The sequence below is a fragment of the Sinohyriopsis cumingii genome, chromosome 11, assembly GCF_028554795.1.
Source record: "Sinohyriopsis cumingii isolate HCF-2022 chromosome 11, ASM2855479v2, whole genome shotgun sequence".
Classification (NCBI taxonomy): domain Eukaryota; kingdom Metazoa; phylum Mollusca; class Bivalvia; order Unionida; family Unionidae; genus Sinohyriopsis; species Sinohyriopsis cumingii.
This window is the reverse complement of record NC_142971.1, coordinates 95399149-95413522: the sequence shown is the minus strand read 5'-3', so window position 1 is coordinate 95413522 and position 14374 is coordinate 95399149. Positions and strand designations below refer to the sequence as shown.

Below are 14374 nucleotides of genomic sequence, written 5' to 3'. Positions count from 1 at the left end.
TCTATTCTGTTTGCTTGAAATCATAAGTATAACTTCAAATTACAACTAATATTATTGACTCAGAACTTCATTATTTGTCAACAGGCTACAGTCTACAATGTTTGCTTAAAATCTTAAGTGTAGCAACACTGACTCAGATCTGTTGATGCATTATGAATTACTGGACAGCAGATCAGAATCTATGCTGTGAGCAGTATAAACAGTGGCTTGTTCAGAATGTACTGTATCCCATGTAATCTCAGTCATTATCAGATTAAACAACAACACTGTCAACATTAATATGTTGTCATGGTTGTCATAAAATGGAAAGAATATGACACTTCTAAATCAACAACTCACACACCACCGCTTAATTTTTATATATTTCAATGATGTTACTTACATAGCAATATTTAGAAGTGTTTGATTGGTCAGTTGAAATGAACTGACTTGACTCAACCATAACTAGCTCCTATGCAGGTATAATTTGCATGCCTTTTAACTTTTTTTTTATCGTATCCTCATTACTTGCTTTGAAACAAAAGATGTAGTTAACATGATAATATGGAGCAGGTCTACTTTTAATTTATTTTAACACTGCAATAGACACTTTTGCAACTCACAAATTTAAACAATCAGCATTTAATTAGGTTCTCATAGAATCATTTTCAAGACAGCATATTGAATTTGCTATGATCACACTGAAACCAGATTTAAAAAATAAAACAGAAATACAAATTTCACTTGACAAGACTTATTTAATTGGTATTTATTTCTTAGTGTTACCACCAGTAGGAATTCCAACATTTTCGTTTCTCAGTATTTCATCATTTATTGTTAATTACATTGTATTGATAAAATTTTTAAGAGAAAATGTAACAAAATATATTACATCATACTAAAAGCAGTAAGTTTCATGAAGTTGATTCAAACTTTCAGGCACTTACTGTCATTTTGGAGGATGCAACAAGTGATATATCAAAGATCATTTTGCAGTTTTAATTGCAATTTTTTTCCTGTTCAGCTTACGTTGGCCTATTTGGGGGGGTATTTTCTATAAGAAAAAAATGGGATCATCACCTGCCTCCCACGTTTTAAGTAAATTTGTGAGTTATCCATGTGCTGTACTGAGGGAATGTTATGTAAATAAAATTACAAGGCAAACCTTTTCTGAGCATATTTCATCCACTTCCAGTTATACCAAATGTCTTCTGTACAAAGTCCAAAATACCCAAATTTCACAATTTTAAACCATGCAAAGAACTTAGTGTAAAAGATTATTCATTTAGTAAGACGGTAACAAACATGCCCTTAATTATTTTTTAATGGAAAGAAAAGAGAATAATTACAGATCTGTTTTTCCTGAGAATTACTAACTTTGAGGGGCCCCGAGTGGCCAAGTGGTCTTAAGCGCTCACCATTACGGATCACTGCCATCTCACCTCTGTCAGCGTGGCTTCAAGTCTCGGGCTTGACTAATGTGGGTATGTGAGAAAGCTTGCTGGTAGCTTCTCGTGGGTCAGTGGTTCTTTCCAGGGTTTTCCCGGGTTCTTCCTCCACCAATTATACTGGCCGCCATGTTAAGCCTATCTTGTGCTGAAAGATGGTGTTAAACCCCATTACAACAACAACATTACAACAGACTTTGATCTCTTCCAAAAGTGATAAAAGTAGAGTTAGGTGATATTGGCAAGATACACAGCCATATTATAATGAATATCATAATCTCAAACCAAGCTAGCTGGTTGCTTTTGTAACATTTTCCCTTGGCATACAGCCCTGAATAGTTTATTCTTAATCAGGCAGATAATCAGAAATCTACCTGTGGCCAGTCTTAAAAACAAGAGTGCTTCCTTGTATACAAACTAATACACTATGCATTGCAGGATGTGGTTGCCATGACAGCTCTCCCACTGCCAGGTTATAACTCACAGCTGGTGGATGAAAGCGAGAAGATAGACAAAACTCATGTGTTTAAACTGTGTCATAAAAATCTGGACACGTTTTACTTCCAGGCTGACACTGAGACTAAAGTGAAACAGTAAGTATTAGGACTGTGGTGAAAGATTCTCAGAACAGATAGATATTTCTGTACTTTTTAGTAAAAACATGTGAAAGATTATAATCACAATAATAATGTTAATATTAGTTTTTTGTTAGTTGGTTTAAGAGAGTAAATTAGTAGATGCTTTAAAAAGGCTTGTTTTCACTTTCTTATGTTACGTATTTAGGCTCAAATAAACAGTAACACAAGAAAGAGTGAAAACAACAAGCTTAAGAAGTTTAACAAATTATTTATTTCCCTGGAAAAATACTGTAAAAATGAAAAAAATTAGAACTTACGGTTATAAGAATAAATAAAAAATAATCCAAGTTTAAATTTTAGAAGTGCTAATACTGACAGAGTTTTAAACATTCATTCTGTATGGAGAGCTCTCAACTATTTTACAAAATTAATATAAGATCCAATTAAATTTATGTTCAGTTTTCTTAGCTGTTAGAGGATCTGTTTGATGGCAGAACCTACATAACAAAATGTGTCTCTTCCATTTCAGATGGGTAAAAGTGTTAGAGAAAATGGTGTTACTACAACTGCCTAATGAGGAAATGACTGATACCAATCGGCTTTCTTCAGCTTCCACATCGAGTACTACTTCCAATTCAGATTGCTGACATTTGTTTGTTTTGGACATTTTATATATCAGGCCAATGAGACTTATGAAATTTACCATACATACTTGATTATAAGTCAAGTCAAATTACAAACAACAATGATCCTGATTTGCAATCATATAATGCTCTTGCAGATCAGGGTCTGTTGTTTGTTCTATTGATTACTCCTAACAAACTGCACAGACCCAGACCTGCCAATACATTATGTGATGGCAGATCTGGGTCTGTGCAGTTTGCATTTGGACTCATAATCAAGTATAAATGGTATTATGCAAGACCCAACTCGATGTTTTATTGTAGACACATATTCAGGATATTGGCATTCCCATGCAGGACTTTGTCTATAACTCTAGGCTTGTTTGTTTGTCTACGTTGTTGTTGTATATGATCTTTTGCCTAAATTATTTCTGTTGAATGCTTCAGGCACATCAGTGAGATATGTATATAAACATCATAATTTCCCAAATTGCAAGCGTTTTAAAATAACTTTATCTTTAAAGATTCACAATCTGTGCTATTTTTCTCAGCCAGGTTTCCGGATGTTAACCTACAATCAAAGGAGGCTCCTGGTTGATCTCAGATTTATCACATGTATGCAGGGGCATTTAAAACATGGTTGAAACATGGTTGTTTCATATTGGTACCCATGAACAAAAAGTTAAAAAGACAGGCCAAAAAACTTAGCCAGAATTTGTGACATGCATCTGTTTCATGCTTTGTACCATTAAAGTGAAACTACAAGACGGTATTGAAAATAAATTTTATAATTAGGACTATTCATTATCATTTCATAAGAATTCATCAAAGTAGACCATATGAACATTAAATACAACACTTATAATCTACAATGTTCATCTGCAATTGAATTCATTGATGTCCTGCAATTTTTCTGTTTTTAACTTTTCTTATATTTTTATTGTGACAGTAATATTCATCAATGTTTTTATATTTTTACTGCAAAAATACTTCTGGTAATGTTTATAGAATGGGCCAATAAATTTATAATAAGATTATGATAGATGAATCTACTTATCTATCAATGATAAAAGTTATTCAAAGAAGGGAACTATAGTCTAAGACTGTAATATACCTTTGATACACAATTATATGCATGTTATAATTTTTATTTTACAGCTTTAGTTACTATGTGAAATGTTTATCATGTTTGTAATGATAGAAATGTGCAGTCTGATACTGTGCCATGCATAGGTGTATTAAATCCAAGTAATAGATCTTATTTATATGGATATGCTTGTTATGCTTTGTTTTGTTGCCAGTTTTTTCTGAGATATCAAACTTGTTAATTTTTTTAAACAGATATCTGGACATAAAATTACCAGTGCTATATATGTGTAGGTAGATCAATAAATCTGTCTCGATATAACAGTAACAACCATCAAAATAAACATCTTATACCGAGACGGATTTATCGACATATTGTATTGGTAAATGTCAATACTGTCACATCTGTTGTTAAGAATGCATTTTTTCTTATTAAACCTCTGTCTCAGGAGACCGCAAAATTTCACTCCACATAGCAATACGATCCTGTTTTGTCTCACTATACAATGCACATTTCTTTTGGGACATGTATCATCCACAGCAATGCTCAGTGTGACCTTCACTTTGGGGACATGTGTCATCCACAGCAATGCTCAGTATGACCTTCACTTTGGGGACATGTGTCATCCACAGCAATGCTCAGTATGACCTTCACTTTTGGGATAAGCTGCTTATCTTTGAATCATGATTGCAGATTTGCAAAGAATCATGGCCAAATTAATTTTTGAAGATAAAATTATGGTACTTTTACTCCAGTATACAAGTTACACATTTTTCTGATATCTTTATTAATGAGAGCTGATGTCAAGCTTTTGTTACAATCAGAAGAAAAAAAATTTAGTTTTAAATGGGTGTGAATTTTGAAATGTATATGTGGGGTGTGTGAAAAGGATTTGGAAATTTGACAGGCAAGAAGTTGAATAACTAGGCATAAATGGAAGTTAGCAAATACTAATAGTTTGATCAAAATATTCAGTTTACTTATCTCCTGCAATGGCTTATAAAGAATTGTTACTTGTGAAGTTCCTTCCAAAAGCATGCTAACATTTTTATTATGGCAAGTTGACTAAATGCTTATATTTAAAACTAGTATGTTTAATTTAAATAGCAATGACCACAAAATAAACATTTGAATTTTCTTTTAATTTTCCTTTCATCTCATAATTTTGAAATTTTTCCATTGGATACACGATTACCTGATTACATTAAGGAGAATCCCCCCCTCCAATTCAGCCATCATGGAAATACAATAAGTTTGTCTTCCCATCTATATGCCATTTAGACTTTAAAAGCTGTATTTAAGGGAAGAAATGCTTTAAAGAGGCCAAAATAATTATCTTCCCTGTCAGTGCTAGGTGGCTATCCATATATGAGGTTTAATCTTTTGTTTCATACAGGTAACCTTGCATCTGATGACTTCCTGAAATCCAACGATTTTTCAGTAAATATCAGCAAGCCACTTACAAAATCAGTATTATTTTATTGATTTATTTTTGCTTTGAGTATTGTGACTTCATTATGTTTTAATTTTTATCCATAATTTTGTGCATGTTATTTTTCCAACATTGTGAACTTAGTCTCTAACTATACCATCCATACACTTTGTCATATGTACAGACTTGTCTCTAACATGTGCATTATACCGTAATACCATTTTTGTCATAGTAGACACAAAGAGATCTACCCCAAAGCGTTAGCATCATGGCTTAACTGGAAGATTCACTTAGCATATCTGCCTTCTGAAAATATCATGAGATTTAAGCCATCTCTGCAAGCCTTGAATTTAATAGCAATATTTGATTCATGACATTAGTGAGGTTTTCAGCTAACATGCATAGTTGACTTTCTCTAGCTTCCACCTTCAAGACTTTGCCTCAGGGATGAAAGAACTGAATTTGGTGGGCACAGTGGTGAATGTTCAGATGTCAACCAGACGTTTTTGATAATAGGACAACCTCATCATAGGTCTTAGCATAATTTTCTTCAATAAGGATATAGCATATGGTTTTACCATTTACACGAAATCCATTTCATCACATCCTTTGTGGGGGTTAATAAAGATAATATAACCAGGCGATATATTCGACAGAGAAAGCAAATTTGTAAATATAATTTATATTTCTCTGAGAACACTTACCTGATCACATAATGAATAAGCCCTCTGACACCTTCCTACAAATGCAAGAATCATCACTCAAACTGAGAAACACGTTATATGAGTAGCAACCAAGCAATGACAGGGGAGATAATTATATTATATTTGTATCTTGGAAGAGATTCTTCCTTTAGATACTATTTTTATATTTTTTTTATAGGACAAAGTTTTTTAATCCAGGAGTTATGGATTCAGGAGGTAGTGGAAGTTTATTCAACTGATGTTAATATCATTGCACAGGTATTTTGGAAGAAACATAATTTGCTATAAACATTTCCATTCAAGCTATGATGCCTCACTAATTGTGAGCCAACCATGCCAACAGTGTTCTGTCATTTCAATATGATCATAAAATTAACGTTTTAATAACAGATATACATAACATATTACTGCTGCATTACATACCTTTTTCTGGATGCCAAGTTGAAGTCCAAGCTAAATGTTATCTCCAAGTAACTGGTGGTCCAGAAATGAAAAGAACATGATACCAGTCTTATTCCTTAGTCATAGCCAACACACAGTACATCTTCCTCTCTGTCCTTCAACTTGTATGATTCATCATCAGGCTTTACACCTTAAGAAAAATTTCTTTGGACAGAATGCTTCAAGATGCAGACTATCACCTCAGTTAGGAATGCCATAAAGCCCTACCACTGAGAAGTCTTCATTAATCTGTAAAACTGCATACCTTCAGTTTTTATTGATCTGTAGAAAGCATACCTTTGCATCCCCATCATCCTGCCTCACAGGAAATACATCCAATTTCATCTCAGCCAGGAGGTATTTGAACTTCCATTCAGCCTCACCTAAACCAACAAAGCTGTTACCAATATGTAGTTAGTGTCAACCTCATAAGACACCATTATAGTTGCCACAGACAACATATAAGTAGTTGTGTACCTCAAGTATCATAGAGGTATGCATACTTGTTATCTTTGCTTGGAAGTCTGTAACCTCACTCCAAGTGGCAGTCTCCTCAGGGACTGCTTTGGGAGTCTGTCATATTTCAGGTAAATAAAATATCCTGGTGGACAGCCTGTCCAGATTGGGTCCTGTGGACCTCATGGATGGTCTCTAAGCCAGTTGGTAGCAGAGGCATTTTTTCAACTGTAGGAGACCATAGTGGACTTCTTCACTGTGAAATGAACAACATGGTCCCTTTCTACATCTCTCAAATATGAGATTCCACCAAGTCAAGATCTCCATGTACAGACTTGTCCTGTGGGCCATCATCCCCACCCCCCTCCCTGTGGTTCTGATAGGTCATGGTTCAACAAACTACTCTATCTGTTGATACATAAGCCCAAGAATGATCTTTTTACCTTCAATCTTTAACACACCAGTGCAAAGGTATTTACTTCTTGGGTCCAACTATGCCAGCACATGACCAAACAAAATACCATCCGACTGTAGTGAATACCCTTAGCGTAAGGGTAAGTGTGTTTGGTTTTCTTATGTAACTTTTTGTTTGTGGCCATAACCTCTCCAGTAACTTGCAAATTCAGCAATTCAACAGTAATATTGATTGTATTATTGCTATTAAAATAAAGCGGTGGTGGGGACTAATTTTAATTACTAGTATGTAACACCTGCTATTCATGCAAAGATTCCCTGCTCCTACCTTTGGTCAAAGTCAAAAAAGGAATATACTTCATATGTTGCTTATGATTAAAGGAATCAGATTGGGATCATGTTCTTTTCAGTTCTGGGCCTCCAGTTACTAAGTTAACTGGAGCAAGGAATACTTAGCTCAGACTGGGGCTTTGACTTCCCAGAAAAGGTAAGCAATGCAATAGTAGCAGGTTAGTATTACATAATTAAGCTTTGTTTAATTTCCCACCACAACCAATAAACTACATATTGCAAGTTGTAAGTGAGGATGTTGAAATACAGGGTTCATATCTCAGTTTCTAAATTTATATACGTTTCATGATTTATAATGATTGTTTTAGTACTGGTAGTTACATAATCTCTTTACATGCAAACAGTCATTCAGTAAGGTTTAAATCCTGTATCACACCTACCGACCCAACAAACATTTAGTTGGTTGTAAGATTTAAATCACATATCACACATTCCCATTGTAAAATCAATGTTAACATGAGATCATTTTGTCCCCAATTTATTTTATCCATGATGTGCTGTGAAAATCCAGTACAGGTCAATAAGCCAACTTGTAGCTTTTATCCTTCACCGACTGAGTAAGAAATACACTAGTTTGCATAAAGGCCTTGCGACTTTCAATGTATCAGATTACACTTTGATTCTATTGGATTTGATTATAAGTCCATTCCCTGCTTGTAAAAAAATGTGGGCAAATTTTTAAGTTATGTCATGCCCAATTATCTTGGTAAGCAAGTATAATAGTTTTAAAATTTCACCAGCCATTGTGACATTTTTAATTTAGCCCTTATATTATTGCAAGACTGATTTCATTGTCATCTACAGTGAAAGTTGTCTTTGTTACCTCTTTTGCTCTAGGTAGATGAATTCTTTAATGCCCAGTTTTAAAGGTGATAGATAAGGAAAGATAAGAAACATGCAACGCTTGGATATGCTCTTTGTTACTCCTAGATTAGCAGTCTACAGTGGCTCAGTGGTTAGCATGCAAGACTTGAGGCCAAAAGGGTGCATGTTTGATTCCTTCTTCTCATGCAAATCCTTGCATAACCATCCTATGTATGCAATAGCATTTAATGGCACATCAGCACAATAGTGGTTATTTGTTATATATGCTTAATGGAAGATTGCACTGTACAATTCTCCAATGTAAACACTGAACTATATATCATAAGTCAGTAACTGATGCTATATTTACATGGAATTAAAATTACTCATAATATGAATTAAATATAATTGTGCACATACTGTATTACTGAAAGGTCACACTGCACTATTTGCAAAATTGCAAAAACAGCCTGAAGAAATCAGCGAAAAAATGCTCACAACAGGGTATGTACCTGTAAATAACCAAGTACATAAATAATCTTCAACTACATATCCCATCCTCATGCTTTATCATTACTATGTTAGGTTTAACTTGCCAATATATTCACATGAATTACAGTGTCTGAGGAATTCCATGCTATAAATTAGAAACCCATTTATCATGCTACAAACTTTACATTAAAAAAGCACACCCCATAAATATTTGTGACAAGTTGAAAGTGGTCATGTCGTTGGAAAAAAGCTTCCTTAACCTCAGATTTGCTACAGGATTGTGACTGAGCACAGCACTATCAGATATTTACAATGTTTATGGACAAGTCAACATGGCTAGTGTATTAAGAGTTAAAAAGTCAACCACCTGACAATGATTTTTTTCCCATGAACATTTAGCTAAAGAGTTTTACAATATGCAGACTAAAATGCCATGATAGTCTGTGTTCATAATTAAATATAACATGTTTATATACTGTTGTGTTTCAATGAAAAAATGTAATAATTTTTTAGTATTGTCCTTTGTTTTGCTTGTAGATCAAATTATATGACGTATCGATTATCGTGCAATCTTGTGGTTTGTTTTTGGCTAAATTTAAATTTATCTACAATTTAATCATCAATTATTTTCCTATAGGATATTTTTGTAGAATATTTGTCATTCATACCATTTATACAAAAGTCAACACAAACTTTAATAGTGATAACATCTTATTCATGAGCAACAAAATTTCCTAATAAAGATTTGTCCTCGTTTTTCCTCATATATTTTTTTCCTTCTTATTCTGTTATCTAGTTATGAAAATTCATTTTACTTTTAAACCCTGTATTCCAATCACATAACTCAACATGGACCTTCATTAATGCACTGTATTGAATTGGGACCACAGATAAAGGAGGTATGTCATAATAAAAAGTTGATTTTTTTAAACCACTGGGCAAGGAAACATTTTCTTTTGATAATCAACAAAATATTTAATGTGGTATTTCAATAACAGTTAAATGGAATGCTTGTTTTCTCTCATGTGGTGAAAATTAAAACCTGTGATGGAGTAGTGGGTTTCGCGATTTATTTACATCCCTTTTCTATGGCAATAACAGTACATTCACACCTCTCATATAATCATTTGCCAGACAGGCTCCTCTAAGGAAAAAATGGAAAATGATACAAATTCCATGTAAGCATATTTGATGTCACAAATTTTGTACATTTTATACCAATTTAGAGCCCTATGTGAACTATCCTGGGTTACCTCGCTTGTCAGTTGTGTTGCAATGTGCATCACAATTCATTTAGCTTAGGATACACACTACATATCCACATAGAAGCCTAAACACTTCTTTCCTGGATATACTGAGAAGTTTCAGAGGCAAACGGTTATTCTGTTGTGGAAATGCTGTCAGTTTATCAACACAGCAGGCTTCCAAATTGAAATAAATACCTTGAGATCTACAAAACAAGAAGTCTGAGACTGTGAATAATTACCATAGAAGTAAAATTTGAATTTTGGTTACTGACATACTTTTTCAAGAGGCATATTAAATACCGTAATTAAAAGAATCACAATTTCTGATTTGCTGAATATAATTACTGTAAAAAAATTATTTTTCACAAGAAGCCTAAGTATAGATAAACTGTACACAACTGTATCTTCACAAGAAGCCTATATATGGATAAACTGTAAACAACTGTATTTTTGAACATAAAACCATTTTCATTTCATTATACAGGGCAACTGCTGGACTTGCCACAACAGTACATGTTAAGTAATTTGGCCAAGCTAAAAAAATATGGTCTGTGAGAATTTAATTAGTTGTCTGCTCACATATGATCCTGCTACTAATTCAACAAAGAAATTCCCACATGGTAGCCTGCAGAAAGAGGGGGTGGAGTGTCTGAGCGTTCAAGCAGGGATGATGATAATGAGTTCTGATTCTGTCCTCAGCTCATATGGCATGATGTTGTTGTTCTAGGGGTTTAATGCCATTTTTCAGCACAAGATAGGCTATACATGGCGGACAGTATAACTGGTGGAGGAAGAACCCTAGAAAACCCAGGGAAGAACCACCGACCCATGAGAAGCTATTGGCAGGCTTTCCCATGTACCCATGATAGCCGAGCCTTGGACTCAAACCCACGCAGACAGAGGTGAGATGGCAGTAATCCGGAACGGTGAGCACTTTAGATCACTTGGGACCCCCATATGGCATGAAATTTGACAGCTGCAGAGGCATCTTTCATGCAAGTTGGCAAATGTTTCATAAAGGGTTGTCATATCTGTAATTGGAACCTCAGTGCTGAAGCTGTAAAGTTTAAAATCTTAGGTAATAAGAGTGTGCAGATGAAGAATTCTGAAAGAGACTGACAAAGGTGTTGGAATGAACTGAATAGGTGATGTGGAAAATAAGCTGAAGGTAAAAGAATACATCTGAGGTGTTAGATAAAGTCGGAATAAAGTGCAAGGCTATAGAAAGGGGCTGCCCCCCCCCACACGATATTTTAAATAATTTTCAAAAGAACATAAAATTTAAATTTCCTGACAAGTATGTTTCTAAACCAACAGAAAATATTGAAGTTGTAACAAAGTTAGGAACATTTTACCCATACTCAGAACTGGTAATTGAATACATGATCATCAGACCTTGAAAATGCTGTATCATAAATATAAACTCTGGCCTCCCAGCTTTAATTTTAAATCTTTCCACTACCTGAAAGGGTCTGAGAATAACAGTTTGCCAGATCTGAGAATTGTAATTTTATCTAAGCAATTTCTATTCATGAACGAGGATATGGAGTGGGCCAAAATAATTTAACTGAATGACTTTCTATACAGGATGTGTAGTTATAACACAAGTGTCAAGATGGCTGCTGTGGTGGCTATATTGGACAAAAAATCAGCACCATTTTCATTTAGGAACAACTAGACATCATGAGAAATATTTTAGTGAAAACCCCATGTTGATATTACCTTCCATTCAGAAGGAATAATAATAATAACAAGATATTCAAGATGGCCTCTGTGAAGCTATTTTCATTAGGACCAAATAGACATCACAAGTCTTCTGGTAAAAACACTATGTCAGTATGACTTTGTTTTCATTTAGGACCAACAAGACATGATAAGAAGTTCTTCAGTAACACCCGATGCTGATATGACCATCCATTCGGATAGAGGAGCTATTTCCAAGGGCACCAGTTTCATTTTGACACAAGACCATGGGATGAACATGTGTATCAAGTTTCACGACAATGATTGAAGTAGCTTAGGAGTAGCAATAACAAACTTGTACTAATGGATGGATGGACAACAGACAATAATGTAAGCTCTCCTGCCCTATGACTAGAAGAGCTAAAAACAGCCCAATGGTATGATCGTCATAGGTCAACTTCATAATAAAATGAGATATCATTTACATGGTCTAATTAAACTGCAATCTGCATGAAAAACCAAATAGTTAGCTTTTTTTAGTTTAAAATTCTCATCTGACATCTCCAATGATACTTATAACAACACAGGCAAAGTCAAGGTCTTCAGCTGTATGCCCCTCCAATTTCAGTCATGTCTTTCAAGCAATTTTTAGGGTGTGTGAATGTTTTTCTTCTTTGGTTCCATCATTTTCATTGCAAGATTCACTTTCACAAGACTTGCATTTTGGTCTTTTAGGGATTTACTGTTCACTAGAGCCACCATCTCTGCAGTCATTTTTATTGCATGTGTGTGTGATTAGGATTTTTAACGTAGCTTTAACAATTTTTCAGTCATATCGCTACAGTGTCTGCAGTGTGGCAGTTTAGAGTAATGTCTAACTCAAATTCTAATCCTAAAATGTAATTATTATTCAGCGTTTACCTACCTTGAAACCTTGAAATAGTTTGACAGCTCGTGTAGCACTTAAAAAAATACAGGATTCTCGCAACAGAAAATGCTCGTCAAAGATAATTGTTTAACTATTTATATTCAGAATATTGTGTAAATATATTCGCTGGTTAGAGATCAAGAGATTAAAAAAACTTTAATAATTTATAATTAAGGTGACATGCATTTAAAGTGACCAGCGATATTGGTATTTATCATGATATAATAATGAATTTGATTATCAATATCTCGCAAGTTAGATTCATCCCTCTGATCCTGTTTAATATGTTATTACATGAACCAACACTCAATATATTCATTTTTTACATTAATTATGGAAGCTAAGAAAAGCAACAATCAATTCTGAGCTTATGTCAACTGATCAAGCAGTCAGCCATTCGAGCAATCTACACATAACTCCAGTAATAGGGTTGTTAGCAGGCAAAATGTCTATCCCATATTACTACTGTTGTTATTGATTTAGCTGCATGGTATTTCCGGGGTTATAAACTTCAAAGAAGCTTTTATGCACTTGCTTGCCTGACTTTGCTTAATTGGGTCTGTAATGTCAACATGTTTAACATTGCAGCCAAATAATTTCACTGTACTATCAATTTGTTTTTATTTAATTAAGTCCATACCTTGTTATTATTAATCGGGAAATTTGTGCTGAGGGATTTTGCTTGATCGATGAATCTGATAACATACGAAAAAATAGATTTAAAAAAAATGAATTTATTTTATTCCCTCTCAAAATGTACATGGATAAAAGTTTGCCTGATGACTTCAACGAATAAATATATATGCAGAGAGAGAGAGAGAGAGAGAGAGAGAGAGCGGATGATTGGTTGGATGAAAGATCGAATGAGGGTAAAAACCTGATAAAATATTCTTGAAAAGAAATCATACTTCCAAACAGTTACAAAAGTTTTCAGTGACTACGGGCAAATAATAAACGAGCATCTCGAGAGTATCGAAAGTTCTATACCAAGATGGAATGGTCGCGTCAAAGAACGGCTATGCATGAAATGCTTAACTCATCTGGCGTTGTAACGGTAAGCCTCGTCATGGGCCTCACGGTGACGTAATGTGCAAAACTCTAGCTAATTTTAAGTGTTGTGATGTGATTTGGATTTTAAACGTAGCTTAAATATTTTTTCAGTCATATCGCTACGATGTCTGCAGTGTGGCAGTTTATAGTGATGTCTAGCACTGGGGCATCATGCCGCAGACATGTAGCAGGTTGCCCCACCCAGTCACATTATCCTGACACCAGGCAGACCAGTCCTAACACTAACCTCTTAATGTTGAGCACCTAGCAAGGCAGCTGTTAGTACCATTTTATAAGTCTCTGGTATGACGTGGCTTGGGGTTTGAACCTGTGACCTCCTGCATCCAAGACCGATGCTCTAACCACTAGGCTACCTGAATGGTCCATTTTTATTGCCTTCACTGTCCAAACATAATACTGGGGCAAAGAAATCAGTCATACCCCTTAACAAAATTTTTTTTGCAAAAGCAAATGCAAATGGTATTACATAGAATCATATCACATGACTCACAAACATCACAGAGTATTAATTTTCTGTTGGTAATAATTAAAATATGGGTGGAAGTTATATCAATATGTTAGTTGTATTTGTTTCATATTTCCCCCCCAAGGCTAAGAAATTAGGTAACATGAGGAGTTTATTTTAAAAAGAAATAT

General features: G+C 34.5%; 1 protein-coding gene across 3 annotated transcripts in view; it reads left to right on the top strand.

The window, feature by feature from the left end:
* Nucleotides 1-9565, top strand: part of LOC149789048 (uncharacterized) — a 235513-nt gene extending 225948 nt beyond the window's left edge. For all 3 annotated transcript variants that reach the window (XM_089975233.1, XM_089975235.1, XM_089975234.1), the window contains 2 exons: nt 1866-2020; nt 2535-9565. In XM_089975233.1, the coding sequence (XP_089831359.1) occupies nt 1866-2020; nt 2535-2652 (273 nt within the window). In that variant the 3' untranslated portion in view covers nt 2653-9565. The remainder of the gene's footprint in view (nt 1-1865; nt 2021-2534) is intronic.
* Nucleotides 9566-14374: the final 4809 nt, after the last annotated feature.